This window comes from Corapipo altera, unplaced genomic scaffold (genome assembly GCF_003945725.1).
Source record: "Corapipo altera isolate COAL_440 unplaced genomic scaffold, ASM394572v1 75, whole genome shotgun sequence".
In the NCBI taxonomy this organism is placed as follows: domain Eukaryota; kingdom Metazoa; phylum Chordata; class Aves; order Passeriformes; family Pipridae; genus Corapipo; species Corapipo altera.
This window is the reverse complement of record NW_020884887.1, coordinates 10,948,286-10,969,212: the sequence shown is the minus strand read 5'-3', so window position 1 is coordinate 10,969,212 and position 20,927 is coordinate 10,948,286. Positions and strand designations below refer to the sequence as shown.

Genomic DNA, 20,927 nt, shown 5'->3' with positions numbered 1-20,927 from the left:
GCTGCATTTACCCTGCCCTCGGTGTTGCGCTTTCCCACAGCGACCATTGTCAGATGTCTCGCCATCACAATTGAAATTACATCCATGCACAGGGACTGCTTCAGAGCAAAGTGCTTTAAAACCTTGCTTTTAATAAGTTTTTTCCTTATACAAGAATGAGTGATTTTGAAAACTGGTAATGAGGAGCTGGAGCAGAATTGCACGGTGAGTGGGTAGGTCAGTGCATCACCCATGCCCTGAGCCATTCCCCTCTGAGAACAGTCCTTAGAGCCCTGGAAGGGACTCATTTTGTTAAATATTTTATTTTTTTTATAATGCTGACAGATAGAGTTACATTAGCTTTTCATTTAGTAAGGAGGAATGAATCACTTGGTGTTAGCATAAAACCAGGTTTAATATAATCAGAAATGGTCCACAGTATAATTGCTCACAGTGTGACAAAGGCCACCTGCAATGCAGTTGTTGTAGTTTGCCTGAGCCCTGTCAGTGCTTGTACCTGGAATACGGATCCTTTACCCACCGAGCAGGTGAAGCTGAGAAGGTTCTTTAGCTACTTCTGGTAGCTACACCAGACTGGGTGGCTGAGGCCGTAGTAACCCTGAGCAAGAGCTAGCTGAGAAGTAAGTTGAAGGGCATTAGGCCCTAGCTTATGAAGAAAAATCACCTCAGCTGTTCTATTAAAAATACATTTAGGAAATTACATACAAGAGTGTGTCTGTAATCATAACAAAGGCAGTGATTGCTACATGTTCAGTAACTCAGAAGTTCTGTAGGATATGTGTTATGTTGATAATTTTCAGACCTGTTTCAGCTGCCATTCTTTCCTGGATTGGGATTGTGTTCAGTGCTCACATGAAAGAGCACTGGTTTCTTGCTGTATTTTACCTGAGAAAGAGCTGCCCCTCTGTCCTGTTACTGGGGCACAAGTTCACATAACCCTGGGATTGGCTCCATGGTTCACTTCACCCAAACACTCCCTGCAGAAGCATCAGCTGCAGAGAAGTCGATTTCATGAGGAAGTGTGGGGGTTAATGCATATTTAATGCTATGTAAAAGCTTCACCTATATCTAAACACTCACTCTGCACCATCCAGGGTCAGACTGACAAAGGGAAGAGAGCAGGACCACCAAGAAAGAGGGTTTGTGGAGCAGTTCCAGTGTCAGGACTTACTTCAAGATGTGCTTATAAAACACAAGGGGTCAGTGATTTACTTGACTGTGACTGGTACTTAAAAAAACCCTACAAAACTCAAACTCCCACAGCCTCCTCTGGTGAGGCAGGTGATGGGGACCTCTGTGTACCTTGTAGAGCCTGTTACCATCCTACCTATGCTATGGGTAGGGTAAGGTAAGACCTTAGGGACCCCATGGTGAGTTGTAGTTTTTAGTCACTTCTTCACTCTCCTTTTGGTGAGAGAGTCGGTAACACTCACACTTCAGAAAGCACAGAGAGGGCCAAAGCAGAAGGCATCTGGGTCCTAGGGCAGAGCAGAACCATGAGCTCTGCAGAGCCAGGACAAGGATCAACCCCAGGGTCATGGTCCCAGCTAACAGAACTGGTAGTTGTTGCTCTTGAGGAGGGGCTGCCCACTCTCCTCTTGCTCGCAGGACTCCTCGCAGCAGCCAGAGGTATCGCAGCCACTGTCTTCCTCAGCAGTGGAGGGGAGGTTGGTGTAGTCCTTGAAAGAAAAGGAAAAAACACATCACCCCAAGTTGTTCTGGTCCCTTTGCTGGTGTTTCCATGCGGGTGACCAGCTGGGGATGCTCATTCCACACTGCCCCTCTCTGTGGTGCCCACAGGGCATGACCAGCTGGCAGGGCAGGAGTGTCCCTGTGCTTTTATGGACAGCCAGTCCCGAGGGAGTGCACAGCGAAGCCAGGGGAGTGGGGCAGGGTGCTGTGCTGGCAGTGTAGCACTGCCTTGGTGAGGTTTCTGCCAAGCAGCCACGTTTCTTTGCCCAGCTTTCTTTGATCATGGTGGGGAGTGACTTTACCCTTCAGCAAGGGGAAATCTGGATGCTTCTTTGCACTTCCCGTCAGCACTACACTGCTCCCATGAGCTAACAGTAAGAGACATCACAAAAATTGTCCAGGAGCTGTATTCATGTAGAGGGAAGGGACATCTCTGCCCTTCTCTTCTCCAAAGGTCCTTACCTGCTCCTTATGCTCCTCCAGTTCTTTCTGGATGAAGCAACTGATCTGGTCGAAGGTCGGTCTCCGTGTGGGCTCCAGGCTCCAGCAGGCCTGCATGATGCTGTACCTGCAGGGCCAGACAGGGATAGAGCAGCTTCATGGTGCTGCTGGAGGGCCTGATCCCCAGGCTCTTCCCTGCAGCCCTCTGTGTGTCAGGGCCCAGTAGTGAGCAGGCCCTTGTCCACTCACATTTCCAAGGGAGCGAAGTCGGGCCTGGCCATCTGGTATCCCTGCTTCACCATGCTGTAGAACTTGCTGTTCACCACCATGCCAGGATATGGGCTTTTCCCTGTGGCAGTAACACAAGCAGAGGTGGCTCTCAGACAGAGGCTTTAACACTCCAGGCTTGAGGGGTGGGAAGAGGAAGCCTGGAGCATCACTTGAGCAGGTGCTACTCAGAGGGTTCTAAGTTAGAGCAGATGATCCAGAATCCATTGTTTTTAATGGTCCCTCTGGAAGCATAACACAGTGTTTTATAGCCCTGATAAACTTAGATTTTTTTCAACCTTCCTCCTTTTTTGGAAATTTTTTGCAGAGACATTAGGCCGGTAGTGAGCCATGGAAAACAAAATAGGTTTGCAAACTTGCTTCTTTCTTACCAAGGGAGAAGATCTCCCAGAGCAGGATGCCGTAAGACCACACATCGCTCTGCACTGTGTAAATGCAGTCAAAGATGCTCTCTGGGGCCATCCATTTCACGGGCAGGCGGGCCTGGAAGAGCAGAGAGTCCTGCAGGCTAGGACAAGCTGGCAGCTTATGCTATACCCTGTCTTTCCAGCCTCACCCTGCCATTGTACCTTCTCTTGTACCCATTTTAATCACTTACATTGCCTTTTACAACGTAATTTGAGTCATTCATGATGTCCCGGGCCAGGCCGAAGTCGCAGATCTTGGCTACCCGTCCATCTGATATGAGCACATTCCTGGCTGCTAAGTCACGGTGGATGCACTGGGGAGAAAAAAACCACAACTGAGACCCAGGCAGCAGCCACCAGCAGTCCCAAATAACTCCCTACAGCCCAGGCCTGTCACCAAAACTTGTAGGAGCAAGGAGAACACTTGACAGTACTGCTTGAAAAGCCCCTGTCAGAGGCGCCATGTCACGTACAGAATATACGAGCTCTCTTGCAAGCACTTAATTTGCAATGTTAAGACACTGACATTTCATGCCGTGTCCTTTAATCACTCATGGGGCTGTTGAGGAGGTTCAGAATCAGGGGCTGTTGACATTGTGTCCTCATCTCTGAAACAGTCACACGGTGACTCTCTGAGCCAGCTCTGGCAGACAGCTCAATAGCCACTTTCAGTTCCTTGTCCCCGGGGCAGCAGGGACGCTGCCAAAGCAAGAAAGCTTCACAAGAAAATTCCTGACCTCATGTAAAAGCAGGGGAGAAAATGTTGAGATTAGCATGATGCACAGCCCTGGGTTCCCCCCATAACACTGTCCTTCTGTGATGGCTGGGGGAGACAAAGGCTCTGGAGGGAACACCAGTCACCATGGCCCAGGCTGTTTGAACCCAACAAACAGAGCAGAGAGGCCCATTTCCAGCAGCAGCTTGCTTGAGCTTGGCCACCCCATCCAAAGACATCCCAAGCCTTCTGCAGACAGGGTGGCTGGCTCCTGCTTGGCTGGACTGGTGTTTCCCAGCTAGAGCATTGAGGCAGTTGTCCTCTTGGCACTCACATTCTTTGATGCAAGGAATGCCATGCCCTGGGCCACCTGGCTGGAGAACTGTAGCAGGTCAGAGAGATTGAGGGGACGGAGATCCTCCCTGGCTTCATCTTCCTCCTCCAAGCTTCTCCCTGAAATTCAAAGTAGAGATTTAGACTTGCTGCAAACCTGGTGAGTTACACAAGCTGTGGTGTGTTGTGGTTCCCAGAGCTAAACCAAACAGGATGGCCAAAAGAAAGGAACCACGAAATCTCAGAAATGAGCCTTTGACTCACCCCTGACTTGCACAGAATCTGATGCTACTGAAGATGATGATGACGACGACACAGGCCTCATTTCAACATATGTTTCCAAACCCTGGCTGGAAAAGCCACTGTCGCTGAATGAGAAACAACAGAGATGGGGGCAGGCTATTAACACCCTCCAGCAGTACCTTCTGCCTGCTCCATATCCACTGAGAGGAAAACCCACATCCCTGATTGCAGGAGGTGACTTAACCAGAGGTTTAAGGGCAAAGGGAAAGTTTTGGAGCTGATTCAGAAAGGGGAGAAAAACCTGGCCCTGGTGCCCTGTGTTATGGGGCTCCAAGTACTGCTCCTCATTTTTAAGCTCTTGGCTGATGGGGAGCATCATCCTACAAAATCCATGTGCCCAACAGTGCAGGAAGCCCAAAAGTTTTGGTTCTAGATTGTGAGAGGACAGACTGGACAAAAACCTGGATTTATTGTGGGATGTTCAATGACTGCTGTCAAAATCTTTGAAAAATTCAGAACTATAACCAGGTCTAAACACATGCAACCCCAGTGACTTTTACACCCTGGTATCCTGCCAGTCCCCAGACCTCGATCTGTCCCCAGCACAGCGCTCTGTACACTTCTACCCAGGCCCTGTGTTGCTCAGCCCTGTGGCCCTCCGAGCTCTGCTCTTACCTGCGGATGTATTTTTTCTCTAGGTCAATGTTTTTGTAATCAGCAGCACTGTCTAAAGAGGTATCCAGGGCAGAATCCTGGATAATTATGGATTCAGCTTTCTTCCTCAGGAAATTCAGCAGATCTCCATAGCGACAGTACTCGGTGATGACAAGGATGGGGCCTGGGAGAGCAGCAGAAAGGGTTCATTAAGAAGTGGTGTTACTGTGACCTGTCCTGAGGATTTCTGTCCCTGGGTGGGCAGCAGAACCCAGAGAGCTCATCAGCTTGCTCTGTGGTTTGACAGGTGAGGACAGGTAAGAGCCTCAGAGGAGCAGGCCATGGTAGGGGGCAATGGGGGAAGCAGGACTATCAGATCCTACCTCCATAGGTACATGCTCCCAGCAGGTTAACAATGTTCTTGTGGTGTCCCAAGTGACTCATGATCTTCAGCTCAGACATGAGAGCCTCCTGCTCATCCGTGTCTGCTGATGCTGCAAGGGGAGAGAAGGACTTTGTGAAGGAGTGAGGGAGGGACAAGCAAGACATGAAGGAGGACAGAAAAAGGTGTAGACAGGTATTTGGAAAAAAAGGAGGAGACACACTCAAAGAGGAAACTTTGTCTTCTGTTCCTCTGGCGTCCCATGTCCACAAAAATGAGAGTAATGTGATTCCAGCACCTGGTACTTGTCACAGAAACATCTTTAAAAAGTAGATGTTGCAGCCTGGGGGCACCAACACATGGTGAACACACACTACATCCTGTCCAAAGGGGCTTGGGGGATTTCAGCCTTCACAAATTGCTCTGTGCTTACACTTCAGCATCTTCACAGCCACTTTGAGGACCGAATCTTCTTTGCCCAGCCCAATAGCAGTGGCTTCTACCACTTTTCCAAAGGCTCCTGCTCCAAGAGTTTTTCCTGTAGAGAGAAAAAAAGGTACTTGTAAGATGCTTTATAGAAAAAGATTGAGCAGTTGTCCTGTACACAGCCTTGAGGAGGATGTCTGGTGGGTGGGGATTCCTGCTGGGCCCAGAGAAGATGACACATCCCTTAGTCAGGAGCTGGCTAACATCCATGGGGAACTCTGCTGTGAACAAAAATGGTGGGGAAAAGGCCATTTCCAAACATACCTCACCAGTTCTATGCCTTGGGAATGACTCGATATGCAAGAGAAGGGATAGGACCCTGATAACCTTCCTTGGAGCAATGGAAGATGGAAGGAGATTGCACCCTACCATTTGCCACCCTGTGGGGAAGAGGGCAGCCAGGCCTGGTTAAGGATGCTGCTCTAATGCCTGGATGCAGCTTTGGGTATTACCCAGAGCTTTGGCTCTGACCCTTGGAGTATTTCAGCTCTGTGATGAGCTTCACGCCCCCAGGCAAGCAGCACAGAAGGTTTCTTACCAAACTGGAGGTTATTCCTGGGAAACTCCCATTTTTCATTGTATGGCAGCTGAGTGGGATCAATAAATATGTAGTTATTCCCTTCACAGGCCTCGATGATCTTCCACCGCACCTGGTATTTGGGTTTCTGTAAGGAAGAGGCTCCAGTTACTCAGTGTTCCTCGAGTTCTGAGGGTTCCCCAGCCCCAGCACCCCCTCTAGCTCTCACTCTGCAGGCACAGAGGGAAGGTACAGATTTTGGCCCAGCAAACAGCTCTTGCTTTGAACCTGGACTGAACGAGAGAGCCTTTGTCTGGACAGGCTGGTCCCTTTGCTGTTACAAAGTTCCCCTAGGCCATCACTCATGACTGAGGGAGGTTCTCTTGCCTCTTTCACTGAAAGCATTCCATTTGGAACTGCAGAGCTGGGAGAGCCAGCACATCCCACCAGAGCAGTGGCTGCCAGTGCCCAGCTGGTGCTGGGGGGAGATGTCCCCACTGTGTCTCCTTCCTTCGTACCCTGGTTGCTGAGCACAGCAGAATGGTGGAGCTGGCCCAGCCCCACTTCCCTTCCAGGGGAAAAAAAAAAAAGAAATGGAGAAAGAGAAGTAAAAATTTCTTCTCTTTTCTAAGAATCTCATGGCAGAAGTAAACAGGCAAGGCAGTGCTGGAGCAGAGAAACTTCTTGAGCTCATGGCTGAGATAGGTAACCATGTTATTTATAACCATGTCCTGCTTCTCTTGGGCTTGCAAGCCCTTCCTAAAAGCTATATTTTTCAGATATGCGCTTATAGACTGATTGACTGTTCTCCCTGTCTTTGGACCACTGGCCAAAGGCAGCTCTCCCTGCAAAGCTGTAGATGCTTGTCTGAGAGAGGGATGTGATGGATTGTCTGACAAGCAGCACCAGAACTTTGCTGCAAAATTTGCAGCCTTGTTAGGCTGTCAAAGGAAGGGTGCCAAAAGGGAGAGCTGAAAACCAGGTGACTTTCACCCACTGATGAAGCAGAGGTGGCTACTGATTGGTTCAGTTTATGGAAACAACAGAGAAGGAATCCAAATTCTGAAAATGAGTCTTGCAGAGAAAATGGGCCAAGTTCTTATATAAAAACAGTGACCAAGTCTTCCTGGAGACAAACTCCTCCTAACATCATCCTGTTTCCCCATAAAGACAGTTTTTATAAAGCAGTGAGGAGAATAAAAAGTGAATGCAAACTGCAAACCACTTTTTTTTCTTCCTTAATTCAGTCCATGGATTTATGGTGACCAAAGCAAAACCAGCTGCAACTGACAGCACAGAGTGAGCACCTTTGTCTGACACCAAACAATAACCACACTGACCTCTGGGCTACAGGACTGAGGGACCAGAGCAGGAGAGGTGTTAACACACTGGGTTTGGTGCATGAGCTTTGCCCTGCAGCAGGAAACTCCTGGGGGAAGCTGGGAGGCAGTGGAGGTGTGGGAGGTAGCTTGCCTGGTACCTCCAAGTTGAGTGACTCCTGCCAGTGCAGGCCGTGTGGCCTCTGAAGCTGGACAGCCCTTGCTATGCAACAGGGAATCTGACCTGGTTGTACTTGTAGAGGAGGAAGAGGAGTAGGAGGAGCAGCAGCACCAGTGCGCCTATGCAGGTGGAGAGAATGGGGCTGAAGAGCTTGTTTGGGGGGGCCATAATGCTTCCTGGAAGAGGAAGAAAAGAAGAATGAGTAAAACAGTCCCATTTCAGTCCCATCTCTGGGATTTTGCCCAGCTTATCACTTCAGCTTCCCCTGTATGCAACACACCCCAGCAATGGCCTCAGAGGCACCCTTTTGGGAGCTACTGGGAACTGAGGGAAGCTCTTGATGTCAAACTCAAGGCTGCAACTGTTCCCCCAATGCACCCCAATTTCCATACAAACAGCACCAGGTGCAGGTCAGACTGTCTGGGGGCCAAGATTTGTGCAACAAGAACAGTCCCATCAAAAGATGCAACCCCAACGCTGGTGGGCTGAGCAACTGCTGGCTGCACTGTGCCCTCGAGTCAAGTCCTGCAGTTATAAGATGTTCATGGCATGGCTGAGCCTTTGGTTCCAGGCTACAACCCAGTCAGAAATTCCCACTTGGCTCCTAGGACTGGCAAACGTCAAAGCCTCCCACCACTTGTGGGGGTACAGGGATTGTGGAATCTATTCCACTTCTCTTTCAAGACAATGGGGATATACGTATAGGATGATGGGCCCTCAAAGCCCCCAGATTCTCCCCCACTGTGCCAAGCTATCAGTTTGTATCTTACTGGTGATGGTGAGTGAGTGAAACATGTCAGAAGTGTTGCCTTCTCCGTTAATGGCCACACAGCAGAAGGTGAAATTGGCATCCAGCTCCTGGAAGGGGATGCTGCTCTCCACCTCCACCTCTTGGAAGGGCAGCATGCTCACCACCTGGGGTCTGGAGTCATTCCGTAGCAATCTATAGTCCTCATTGTATCTGCAGAGACAGCGAACAGGAGAGAATGAGTGCTCCCCTGCAGCACAGCAGCTCACAGGTGAATCATTGCCTGTGTCAGACCAGAGAGGAGACACAGGCAATTAGGGGTTGCAGCTCTAAGATACATTGCTCTCTGCCCAGCTAAATTCCTCTCCCTGAACACCACAGCCCTGTACAGACAGAGCCTTAGCTGCGTTCTGCCAGCAGTCCCTTCAGTGGGGCTGATACTGAGACACAACAGCTGTGTCCAGGCAGCTTCCCATGATGCTGTAGCTCAATGAACCTGTGCTCTGCAGAGCCTCAGAGCTCTGGAGGTCCCAGAAAGATGACTGGACCAGTCAGGATGTAGCTCTACGGCAGCGTACACCAGGGCACTTCTCTAAGGAATCCACATGTTCCTCAGAAAACCATGGGAAGAACATTAGTCACTGGTGGCCCATCTCTTCAAGCTCAAGACATTCAGGAGTAGAATGTGCCCCCTTTACTCAGGCAGTCCCCAGGAACCTCTTCTTGTAGCAGAGCAACATCCCTACTGCTGTTACACATGTGGTGGTGCTCAGCAAATGCCAGCATGGCAAGGGCAAGTGCCTACCTTGGATCTGCTCAGTCTCCTGGGCATTTCTTACCTGTCAGAGTGCACGGGGCACTGGTACCACTCAATGCGTGGGGCAGGGTAGCCGAGGGCCAAGCACTGAAGGATGCTGGAGTCATTGGCTGGCACCTTGATTTTGCAGAGTGATGGAGAAGCTGTTGGGGAAGTCACATAAGCAGTGACTGCTGTGACCAGAGGAAGAGTACATTCCCCATACTCTGGTTCACTTTCCACATGTGCAACAATAAAAAAGCAGCAACCCCTGTGCTACTCATTGTCAGATTTGGGCTGGGGCTGTGTATCCCGTGGGTGCTGAGCTGGAAGCACCGTGGTACCTCACTCAATTTGCTTCCAGCTGGGAAGCAGCCCCAGGGGCAAGCAGGGCAAAAGAATGGGCAAGCACTTACATTTCAGAGAGATACTGAAGGTAACTGATGCACTGGTCTCATTGTTGAGGGCATGAAATGTGTAGAGCCCTCCCTCTCCCTCCTGCAGGCGGTTCAGGAAGAGTGTGTTGTTGTACCTGCTCACCAAGAGAGAGCAAAACCAGTGAAGAATACACAGGCTGTGCTCAGTGAGATGCTGCTGCTTCCTGTATTCTGGAGCAGTGAACACTTCCAGCACTAACTCCGGCCCACGAGGGAGTCTGCCGTTTCCTTCTTCAGGGGAAGCAGGGAGGGACTGACTGGCTTTTGCCATCAAGTGCACTTTCAGCACTTCTGAAAGGCTACAGGTGGGTGAATGCTCAGAAATAATTTAACATCCAAATCATTGCTTTTGAAGGGTCAGGGGGTGCCTGTCCTCCTGCCTTTGGCAGAATGAGTTATTCCATGAAGTCATGCTCCCTTAGTGCCCGCTCCCCTCTGCTCTCAGCCCATTTCTCAGCCCCCCATGTGAGCGTTCACCCTAAAGCTATCACCCTTGCTAAGTGGCATACTTCCTCTTGTGGATTATTTTTGGTTTCTAAGAAAATGAAAGGGGAATTGCCCAAACGCCCCAACAAATGGAATGATTTTCTCTCAGTCTCCTTTTGGTCTCAGTTGGCTGTAGGCTTTGGAAGAGCAGGCCTGTGCCCTCTGTTAGATCATATCCACATAATGATGCTTCTGGCTTCTCTAGACATGGGCATATGGTGTCACTCAGTACACACTCTCCAGACCTCAGAGCATGGGACAGGTCCAAGGAGCAGTGAGGGAATTAAAGTTTTCTGTACTGATCATCCACCTCTGCAATTTCTTCCTGCAAGGAGAGTGCAGACTTGAACAACCAGATCACAAACGTGATACTGACTTCCACAAGGTTTTCTAAAGAGAAAGCTGCCAAGTTAGAGAAGGGTGGTGTCCTCCTTGACCTGATCATACCTCCTCAGTGTGGTTTGCTAATGATACTGAAAAGAGAAGACAGAAATGTAGAACAGTTCCCCTCTTCAAAACCTGATAGTTTTCTGTAGAATGGGGCCTGCCTTCTCAAGGAAAGCACTGTTAGAAACATGCCATAGCCAGTGTAGAAGACAAGGAGCACATACCAGTTGTTTCCAGAGATCATTTGGCCCTTGAATATGGTCCTCTCAGAGTTCTTCAGGGGGTTTATGTGTTCCCAGCCCCAATGGAGAAGTTTTGGGTAAGCTTTAATGTGGACCTGCAGATTCAGACTCTCTCCCAAAGCAACCTCCTGGCTGGTGGTGTCCCCTGGGGTCAGGAACACATAACCTCTCTCTGCAGGGTGGAGAAGAGCATGAACATCAGCAGGCACATCCAGAGACCTGGAACAAGCTTATACCAGCTTCATAAACAGATCTTTATTGGAATGGGCAGCCTCAGCTAAGAGACTGCAGGAGGGAATGAGACACTACACAGGTTATGTTGCCAATGGAGTACTTTTAAACTGCTTCTTTGTCATGGCAGCCCAGTTTACACTGCCTGAGGAGAGCTAGAAAACCTTAGTGAATTCTCATGGGGAAAGAGGTTTTACATGCTGTATCCTAAGAAGTGATGAGGCTAAAACGGTATCTCCTAATTGTTCATAAAAGACAGGCCCTTTTAGCTAAAATCCTGGCTTCCCACTTGGAAACTACTTGTTCCAAGCCCTCTTTCTGAGCCATGGTATGCAGCAGCTTTGGATCAGCAAACCCTAGCCTACAAACTGTGAGGATGAATTTTCCATCTTGAGATACAAACAAGTGTATAACAGACCTGAATCCTCTTATGTGGATCTGTGACTGGAAGTGACAAAGATCCATACTTTGCTCATATGGCTTGCCCTTCCTTCTAAGCCTTTCCTGGTCTTCAGCACAACCTTGCCTCATTCTCTGTTTATTGTTTTAAAGCTTTTTATAAACTCACAGAGACTGAAAAGAGCACTTCAATTTTTCATCCAGAACCCAAAATATGTCCTCCTGCTCCTCAAGACGTGAAAGGAGCACCATTTCCTTTCCTAGCAGTTTCATGCTTGTCACATGAGCCTTCAGGCACAAGTGAGAATTATGTTTCCAGCAACAAAACTAGGAACAGGATGGAGGTAGAAGCAGCAAATACTCAAGGCTAGGTGTGATTCAGTGTCCCTGTTCTTCTGGGGAAGCACTCACCTACCACCTGAAGCACTGCTGAGGCATTCCTGAATCCTACTGAATTGTTAGCTATACAGATGTATTTCCCAGCATCTTCCATGGTCACAGCTGGAACAGACAGGGTGTCGTTGATGAAGTAGTTACCATTTCCAAAGTCAAGGTTTTTACTCCTCACAACCTGTCAGGCAGAGAGGGAACATCAGACATTAGAAGGGCAGAGGATGAACTGAACATTTAAGACAAACATGCACACCCACTCTTGTTCTGGGCTAGAGAGTACATCACTCAGAGCAAACTGTGTGGAGATCCAGAGGTATATTAAACCTAAGTATCCAGGGTAGATATTCCACAGCAGTGAGGCTATAGCTATTGTCAGCCTTCTGTCTGCAACTTGGCCTTACGCTCTGTGATCCAAACAGTCCTTGCGTGTTATTTCAACTACTTAATAAAGACATCAGACACAATAAGGACTTATGGCAAACCTCATCTAACCATCTAGCAGTTAAAAGTCAGCAGAGATTTTGAAACGCTTTCCCTTTTTTCACCCGTGTCTTTTCTCTGGAGAATTGTGTGTCCTGAACACGTTTGCTGCTTTATAAGCCCTGGCAGGGCTGGGTGGAGAAATGTTGCCTTAAAAGGTACTGTGGCTCCTGTCCAATGAACTCAGCTGAAACAACATATTCTCCTCCTCTCTTGCAGCAAGATCCTGATAATGTCATCCCAAGGAAAGGATTTCAGATTTCTACAGCTTGGATAGTCCATGGCTTTGCTGCAGGTGACATGGATCTAGGCAGTTCTTACCACCCTGTGTCCCCCAGTTTCCAGAAATGCCCCAAGCCCCATTGAAGCTGCCCAACTCACCCTCTTTGCTGCTGTCACCCATCCGATGTTATACTTGTAGGAAGGAGCAGTTACTCTGCAAGTGACCTGGAAAGGTTCGCCCACAATTCGCACATGGTCTGTAGGGTCCATCACCACCAACACAGGCTTCTTCAGTGCTACAGAAAGGCAAGCAGGGAAAGATTCAACATCAGCTGGTCCAGTGATTCCATGTACTTTGGACACTCCCCAGGACCTGGCTATCTTGGATGGTGAGGCACTGGCACAGGTTGCCCAGAGAAATTGTGGATGTCCCATCCCTGGAAGTGTTCAAGGCCAGGTTGGATGGGGCCCTGAGCAACCTGATCTAGTGGGTGGCATCACTGCCCATGGCAGTGAGTTTGGGATGAGATGATTTTTAAGGTCTCTTCCCACCCAAACTATTCTATTATTCTACTTTATGATTCTACCTTCTCCTTTCCATTCTCTTTAATCTCTTTACCCCCAGCCTTCTCCTTCCCCGGTGATCCCTTTTGTGCTTGTGTCTGTGGGGAGCAGTACAGGTGGGGGGGAACACAGCAGTCAGCACTGTGGGTTGGAAGGGAAGGGGAAGCTTCTGCCATGATTACAGATGGAAGATCAAGGCCTGAGGACTTGCAGAACACCAGAGAGATTAGTGGACATTTTTCTCTGGTCTGTGATAGTGCCTGCAAAGATTTGAAGACTGCTGAACCCATGGAAACTCAACTGAAGGAACCAATTTGCCAGAGGCTGGTGGAATTTGGCCTCCATTAAACACTTTAAAAACTGCAGGTTCAGAAGGTCTTTCCTGCAACCAGTAAGGAGCTTTTCTTTAAGTATCCACTGTGGCCAGCTTAGCTATTGGTGGCCCTGAGGACAGCAACAACCCCAATCCTTTACCTTCTTCCATAACCAGTCTTATTCTTGGTGATTTCTTTATTTTTCCATTTATCTCTGCTTGGCATCGGTAATAACCCTTATGCTTGCTTTGTACATTGTACAGTCTTATTCCTGTCTCAGCACTGAAAGAGTAGTTGGTCCCAGGTGGGAGATGAGAGGCATCATCCATTATCAGAGTCACATTGGATCCATACTCAGGGGCCGTGATGAGACAGGGGAGATCAACATTGCCGCCTTCAGCCCCAAGGACCCGGAATTCCGGGGTGTACCACACATTATCGGGATCTGCAGGGCAGACAAAATAGGCTTGAGAACGGGATCAGAAAACGCATTGAAGCTCAGAAACACATTCCAGACAAGGCAGGTCTCCAGCATTGCTTCCCAGTGGGAGTTTGATGCTGGGGCAGCCCTGCTCAACGCCTGCCTGACTCAGCCTCCAAACACTCACACGACAAGCCCAATTCCAGCTAAGCCATTTGAGGAGGTCACAGCAATCAGCTCACAAATGTACATAGACAGGGGAGACTGAGAAGTATGCTTACCTCTAATTAAACTTTTCACCATGGTGTTAGTTTTATTTATCAGACCTGCAGCTTCCCTGCCCAGGACAGAACCCTCTGGTACAAGGGAAGGGATGAAGTCAAGTGGTGGAGCCACCACAGCATAAAATTCTTCTGTGATAAAATAATATTTTCAGTTCAGGTCATGTTATGAGGATGTGATCCATGTGACCCTCTCCCTTGTCTGAGATGCTGGCTATATAGTTCTCTGATTTGCAGATCTCACAGCTCATTACAACACTGAACAGACTTTTATCCCTGGTTTTTCAGGAAGGGAAGCCACAGTAGATAGAGGGAGAGATCCAGGACATTCCCAAATATGCATGAGATGCAGCTCTTAACCCCATGCTTCACCCATGGGCCTCATTTTGTGTGGACTTACATGGCTGTGGGTGAGCCACTGCCCCACCAGGAGCCTACACTGCTCCCTAAACACACACACAGCCAGAGCTGTGGAAAGGACCTGTGTAAAGGCTGTGCTCCCTGGAAGGAGGCTGTTCTGGATGTGGGAAGAGAGAAGCATGGTTACCTCTCACAAACAGGTGGACAGCTGCAATGCCCTTGTCACTGCTGTTGACATGAGCACAACTATAGGTGCCAGTGTTCTTGTAAGTGGCCTTGGGAATACTGAGTGTGCTGATGGTGTGGTTACTGAATGCATTCCTTTGGTTAATCCATTCAACTTCAGACTCTCCTGAGCAGCGCAGGATGACTGGATCACCCGTGTTGACAACCAGAGCAGAGAGGTCAGGGCTGATCACTGGGGATGCTGAGCCTGCAAGGGAAAGAGAGAGTGAGGATGCAAAAATGATCCCTAAAGAGGAGTTCACACTGCTGAGCACAGAGTATCTCAGCATGAAGAAAAGGCTAAGCTTGACATTCAGACTGGCTTTTTGGCTCCCATCACTCCATCCATTCTCTCTCCCACCTGACCAGTATGGCCTGATACTCCAAGGAACGAATTTCAGGGAAGAAACACCACCCCCCTGCCCTTCCCCCTTTCCTGCCATGTGAACATTTAGAGCTCTGGGGCAGGAAAAATAATCATCTGGAGCTGATTAGGGCAGATGTTAGCTTGGAAATTGTTCTTGTTGAGTTTTGCCTCTTCTTGCAACAGTTTTCCTTTTGTGGTAGAGTTGGAGCTGCCCTATGAACTGGCTTAGCCCACAGCACCATTTGCTGGAGTTTAAGTCAAGTTTGGTGGATGGGGGTCTCTGTTGCAGTGGTGTTGTGATGAGCCAGAGCAGATCTGCAGCGTGGGAGATCAGTGCATGTACTTTGGGAAGACTGGCTTTTTGTCACCAAGTACTGGATTTTGAAGGACATCTTCTTGTGTGTCATGGAATCACACACAGCATTCTCCTCATAGATACCATCAAAACATTATGAAGTGAGTCAGCATTATTATTCATATTGGGGAGAAGAAACTGAGGCACAGGAAAGCTAAACAGCTGAGGAAAGCCCATGGCTGCAGTTGTTCATGGAGCACAGCAGTCCTGCGGACACCAGCGTCACAACCAGCTGGATTTCTGATGCCAGCTCCACTTTGAAGATGGTTTCTCTGCTGGCTGAATAAAGGGGAACCAGGGTCCTACTCCAGCCCTCAGTGTCAGAAGGAAATATTTTTCCTTGTTTTGCCATGTCAGCGAGTTCTTTGAGTCACCACCTATATTTAGGGTGGGGGGAAGCGCAAAATGAATCAGTGTCGTGGGGCCAGGGAAGAAGTGGTGCTGCCACCCCCACGCCAGGCCTTGAGGGAGGACAGGAAACACATTGCAAATGGCTATCTGTGCTCGGGGGGCTCTGCACCCTCCTCCAGCCCCTATCCAGGGCTATTCTCCCACTTCTGCTTTCCTTCCCAGTTGCTAACCCGTCCTCACATCTTAAAGGGACATACACCCTGGTTCAAATTACACTAGGCATAAAGGTAGCTGTGGAATTTATCAACTCATTGCTCTTTGTAGAGGTCACTGCAGGCAATGATCCTCCTGCCATGGACACTGCCCCTGTAACAGCCAGTAGAAGCACACCCCTGTCCTCCTCCATCCCTGCTCGCAGCTCATTTGGTGAGGAAGACTATGATGGCCAAGGTACAAATGTGTGTCCTGTGCTACCAGCTGTGCTCAGGGCTGTAACACCCAGAGCTCACACATCAGAGCCCCAAAAACATCATTTAAGCTGTCTGGCGCTGATGTTTCCCTCCATGCAACAAAGGGTTGAAAATATAAGACTTAAGGCCCTGGAGAGCATTGCTGGTGTGTGACAGTGACACAGTTGTCACGGGGAAACTCAGACAAGGTCTGGATCAAACTCACTGGCCCTCTGGGAGGAAGCAGAGGACAAGGATCTTCAGAGGATGGAATATTTGACATTTTATCTCCCTTCCCCTCCTTTTTTTTTTTTTTTTTTTTTTTGTGATGTTCTTATCTACCTGTGGAAAGAGGAAAAGCCTCATTTATTCCCAGAGTGGAGGAAAACATATCCCAGAATCATTTGCAAAGCCACATTTTCCACATATCTGTGGCACAACATTCCTCCCCTTTTTGCTAAGCTGTGATTTCTACTGGGACTTGACATTTCTGTTGTTTTAATTCTCTGTCAGTGGATCCTTTTCCCTCACCTACTCTCCACTTTGGCTATCCCTCCGCTTCCACGGCTTCAGCACCATTTCATGGGGAGCCAAGCTCTTTGACTCACAGCTGCTTTCAAAGTGGTTCAGGGAAAGACTGTGTTGTAACTGATCCTTGGTTTGCCCACAGCAGGAAAACCCAAAACAAACAAGAGTCATATCACTCTTCATCCTTGTTGTCATCAACTTACACTTACTACTGAGATGCTGTGGTCAGAAGAGGCTCTGGGTAGGTGCTGTCCTGAATACTGAGGATGAAACCTTCAGGCTGTCACTGGAGACTCCCATCAACAACACAACCACCAGCACAGGTGGAGTGAGGACAGACAAAGCAGAGACAGCAAATGCAGGACAAGGCAAGGTGAGGGTCACCCAAGCACCCACTCCTTCATGTGTGCTGGGGGATGAGTCAGACCAGCAGGACCTTTTCCAGAATGGGGAAGCAGGGCTGCTGGGGAGGCTCTCTCCCTGCTGACCAGTGTGCAATCTTGCACGAAGCCCAGGGATGTCTCTCTGCTGCTCTCCAGCAGCTTCCGCAGCACTGCCAGTAACTGCTGGCCAGAGGTTTTGCCACACTCGGGTTGTGTAACCCTGACCTCTCCTTACAGCCACAGGCTCTGTCCCTGCCTCTCCCATGTCAGCCAAAACATTGCTTCCCTCTGCTGAGGGTTTGGTGAGGAAGGAGAAGTGAAGGCTGATAAGACAGAAATGCTCAAGATTTTACCAAGGAATCCAGTCATCAGGATCTTGAGCTGTCCTGAGGAATCACTAGCCTAAGGTCTGGCCCTGAGAGGGACCCATACGAGAGCTGAGCTCCCCCTGTCTCACCTCAAAGATGGCAAGGAAAAGTTTGGTTTTTAAGGACCCCTTCACCAGACTGACCTACAGTATCTGGGGGGCCAGGGGAGAAGGAAAGTGTGCTCATCACAGCTCTGCTTGGGTTTTCTACCTCAGAGGTTTAGATCATCAAAGAAAACAAAAAGAAACCAAAAACCCCAGGAAGACCTCTCGAGATGACCAATAACACAGATGTGAGATGATCAGGTGCAAAATCTTTTCTCTGCTTGATCTGAATCCAGGATTTCAGCCCCTTACACTCGCTCAGCAAGAGCCCAGATCACAATAGTCACACCACATCAGCCCTGGGTACTCTCAGAAGATGCATTTGCAATCCAAGAGGTAGGAAAAGGAAGTCAGGCTCTGACTCCAGCTTGAGGCTATTACTGTGGAGAACCTTGGAATGATGCAGCTTTGTGCTGCAGATGGCCAACAGTGCTGGTACTCACACAGATGTGTGTCCAACAGCCTACCATGGCAGACAGTTCTTGATGAAGATGTCACAGCTGGTGACCTGCATTTCCCACTGTCTCAAAAAACCTTTGGAGAGATCCTGACAGCTTATTGTTATGATCTCTCACAAATGTGTATCAGACCTGTCTAGTTCCTATAACCTTAAAAAAACACTTCAGAAATTAAAAAAATTAAAAACCCTGCAGCCTTCACAACTCAGTTCCCAGTACAGCAGATCTGGAAAAAGCGTGCTCAGCATGTTGAAGACAGGACTTGAACTGCAACAACGTGCAGGGCAACAGTGAGAGGGATGCAAATTTCCTGGGCTGAAAATATGGGCACTGCAGTGGCTCAAGAGGGATACACTGCCTCCCTGTTACATGCTGAATTCTTTCCCTCCAGGTTGCCCGTTCCAGGGAGGACCTCACACCACAGTCTCTTTGTCTCCCTAGGCAAGTTCAAAAGGAAAATGAAGGACAGTGGACCTGAGAGGCTGCCAGCACTTCAAAATGCAAGATTAGTAATACTGGTTTCCATCTGATTGGTTGTAAACCTCAAAACAGGCTTAGTGACTTTTGAGGTTGATGGGTTATTACGTCTTGGCCACCTCCACAGCCTCAAAAAACAGACGTGTTCACCTTTCCCTTCTCGGCTGCCTAACTTCTGTTTCCATCACATCCTGGCCCTGCACCCCTGCTGTGTATGCCAGCATCACCAGAAATCAGCAATCCTCAGACACTCCAGCTGGGCATGAGGTGCTTTGGGAGGTGCCAATGCAGCTGATTTTTCTGACTCTTTCACGTGCAGACCAAGCACCTCCAGCTCTTGCCCTGTTTAAGCAAAGGGTTATTTCAGAGACAGCTTTCCTCAGGACACACTTTCTGCTGAACCGTTCCTTCGTCCTATACCCTTTCCAGACCCAAAGAGAGAGAATTTTTCCTTTCACATCTCCCCACTGCAAAGGCTCTTCCTATGCTACGTGCACCTTTTCATCCTCCTTGGCCTTACCCTGGCAGTGCTGCCGGCAGCCAAGGGCAAGCCCTCAGCACAGCTGGGCTCCAGAGGCAACACAGACCAGCAACACACCCTCTTTCCACCACTGCCTTCCCTCTGTAATTGCAGCCAGCCCTGGATGGCCTTCAGAAAGCTGCTACAGCCAAGTCTGCACTAAATACCACTCTGTGCCACAGAGCAGATGAGTTCTCCCTACCTGTGTTGAGGCTCCTTGAACTTGCCCACAGCAGCAGCTGCTTCATGCAGCAGCCTCCGGAAACAGGGACTGTCCCAGCCCACAGCACCCTCCTGGGAGACACCACCGGGAGCCCAACTTCACCCTCCACCTCCAGGAGCTGGGAACCTGTTACTCCAGCCTCAGCTCTGCTCCACCCCCACCAAGGTTGTCACAACTCCTCACCTGAGGAAGGATGGAGCACTCGCACCAGACACCCGGGAAATCCTCACCACATCGCAAAACACCCCTGGAGTGACATGGAGGCACCGGGGGGCTTTGTGAGTCAGGGTACCTACCATGCCAGAAGCCAGCTGTGCTGAGGAGCAGCAGGAGAGCAGGACACATGTCCCCAGGGACCGTGGTGTCCCCAGCGTGGAGGGGGGACGCAGCTGAAGGATCCTCTCGAGCAGTGGGTGCCTCTCCTTGCGGGCACCGTCCCCAGCACTCCCTTGGTAGGAGCTTCTCCTTTCTGAGTTGACCACAAGTTAACAAATTCCCTATTTTGTTTGTTTTTGAAACAGGAGGGGGGAAAAAAAAAAGCAGGCAATGCTTTGATACGTCACCAGTGTCACACCCCCGTGGCAGAGGAGGGGCCATGCACACACCCCACTGCAGGGACCCCCTGCTGTTTGGGGTCACCTCTAGCCTCAGGAAAGGGCCCAACCCCACTCCAGTCCCCAGGGCTGGCAGGGACCACTGCACTATGCTGGGGTTCAGGACAATCCCAGTGTGCTCTGGCTACTGCCACCCCAAAACACAGGGACTCCTACACCCTTTCCACTTGCATGGGGACACAAAGTGCCTGACTGGGACCTGCCTTGAGGGCAGTGGACTCCATTTTACCTCAGCAGGACACATTTTACCTCAGGCCCAGTGGCTCTTGCTGGCTTTAGGACCTGAGGACCCCCACGGAACATGGCAGACGCCCTCACAACAGGTGCACAAATGCAATTCAGCCTGGAGCAGCTCCCAGGTGGGAAAAGCCCTCTCAGCACCTCCAACCCTGGAGCTCACAGCAACTCTGTCACCACCAGGCAGTCCCAGGGCTCAAGCAAAGATCCTTCCTCCCCCAGAGCCCATCCCACCCAGCCTTGCTGCTTTCACTGGTATGGAGCTTGCTTGAAGCTGTTTTGTAACTGAGATCCTGGCAGGCACTTTCAATCAGTAATTAGGCAGTTAGTAAGCTAATTAGCAGTGTTAGTAATTAGTAAATTAGACACTTCGTTAACCCTCCATTAGACTGTGGCCCTTCCAAGACAGGGGTGAAGGCAGCCTTGAGGCCAACCAGTTCTCCCGTTGACTCAAGTCAACAGGATCAGCAGGTCCAGTCAGACACAGGTGCCCCTTGCTCTCTGCTCTGTCTCTGGATAACCTCATGCTGCAGCAGAAGTTCAAGGCTGTTCACAGCAGCTTTGGGGTGGGAAGTGACAGCCACCACCTGACAGTGCTGGGAAGGAAGCACAGGGGAGGAAGGTCCAGCCGGGGGGGGGGCTCTGCCAACTGCTCCCAGCTGCAGCTCTGGCAGCCAGGAGGTGACCGGGACACCGGCGTGGGCAGAAAGAGAAATGCTGCTCCAAAATGCACAGAGGTGGCTGTTGAATCTGCACTTGCAGTGCCAGGGTGCCAGGCAGCAGGGACACCCTGCACACTCCCACACCACAAACCGCAGGGAACGGGGCTTCTCCAAAGGGGGCAGTAAG

The 20,927-nt window shown here is 49.7% G+C and overlaps 1 protein-coding gene across 1 annotated transcript; it reads right to left on the bottom strand.

Annotated features, from left to right (window-relative positions):
- Positions 1 to 286: 286 nt before the first annotated feature.
- On the bottom strand, positions 287 to 19,717 carry CSF1R (colony stimulating factor 1 receptor). The gene is made up of 21 exons (XM_027643331.1): positions 19,524 to 19,717; positions 14,607 to 14,852; positions 13,518 to 13,802; positions 12,639 to 12,775; positions 11,796 to 11,955; positions 10,737 to 10,926; positions 9,619 to 9,734; positions 9,246 to 9,366; positions 8,429 to 8,619; positions 7,722 to 7,834; positions 6,180 to 6,306; positions 5,589 to 5,693; positions 5,157 to 5,267; positions 4,795 to 4,957; positions 4,141 to 4,244; positions 3,878 to 3,996; positions 3,020 to 3,142; positions 2,793 to 2,904; positions 2,383 to 2,482; positions 2,155 to 2,260; positions 287 to 1,679 (listed from the first exon to the last, which is right to left on the bottom strand). The coding sequence occupies exons 1-21, from the start codon at positions 19,570 to 19,572 to the stop codon at positions 1,548 to 1,550; spliced, it is 2,910 nt and encodes a 969-aa protein (XP_027499132.1). The 5' UTR covers positions 19,573 to 19,717; the 3' UTR covers positions 287 to 1,547.
- Between the last annotated feature and the right edge of the window lie 1,210 nt (positions 19,718 to 20,927).

Coding starts and splice junctions, on each gene's coding strand:
- CSF1R (XM_027643331.1), bottom strand. CDS start 19,572: ATGTGTCCTGCTCTCCTGCTGCTCCTCAGCACAGCTGGCTTCTGGCAT. Junction 13,803..14,606: donor TGTCCACCTGTTTGTGAGAG/GTAACCATGCTT, acceptor TCTGCCCTGCAG/ATCCCGATAATGTGTGGTAC. Junction 6,307..7,721: donor TCCTCTACAAGTACAACCAG/GTCAGATTCCCT, acceptor TCTTCCTTACAG/AAACCCAAATACCAGGTGCG.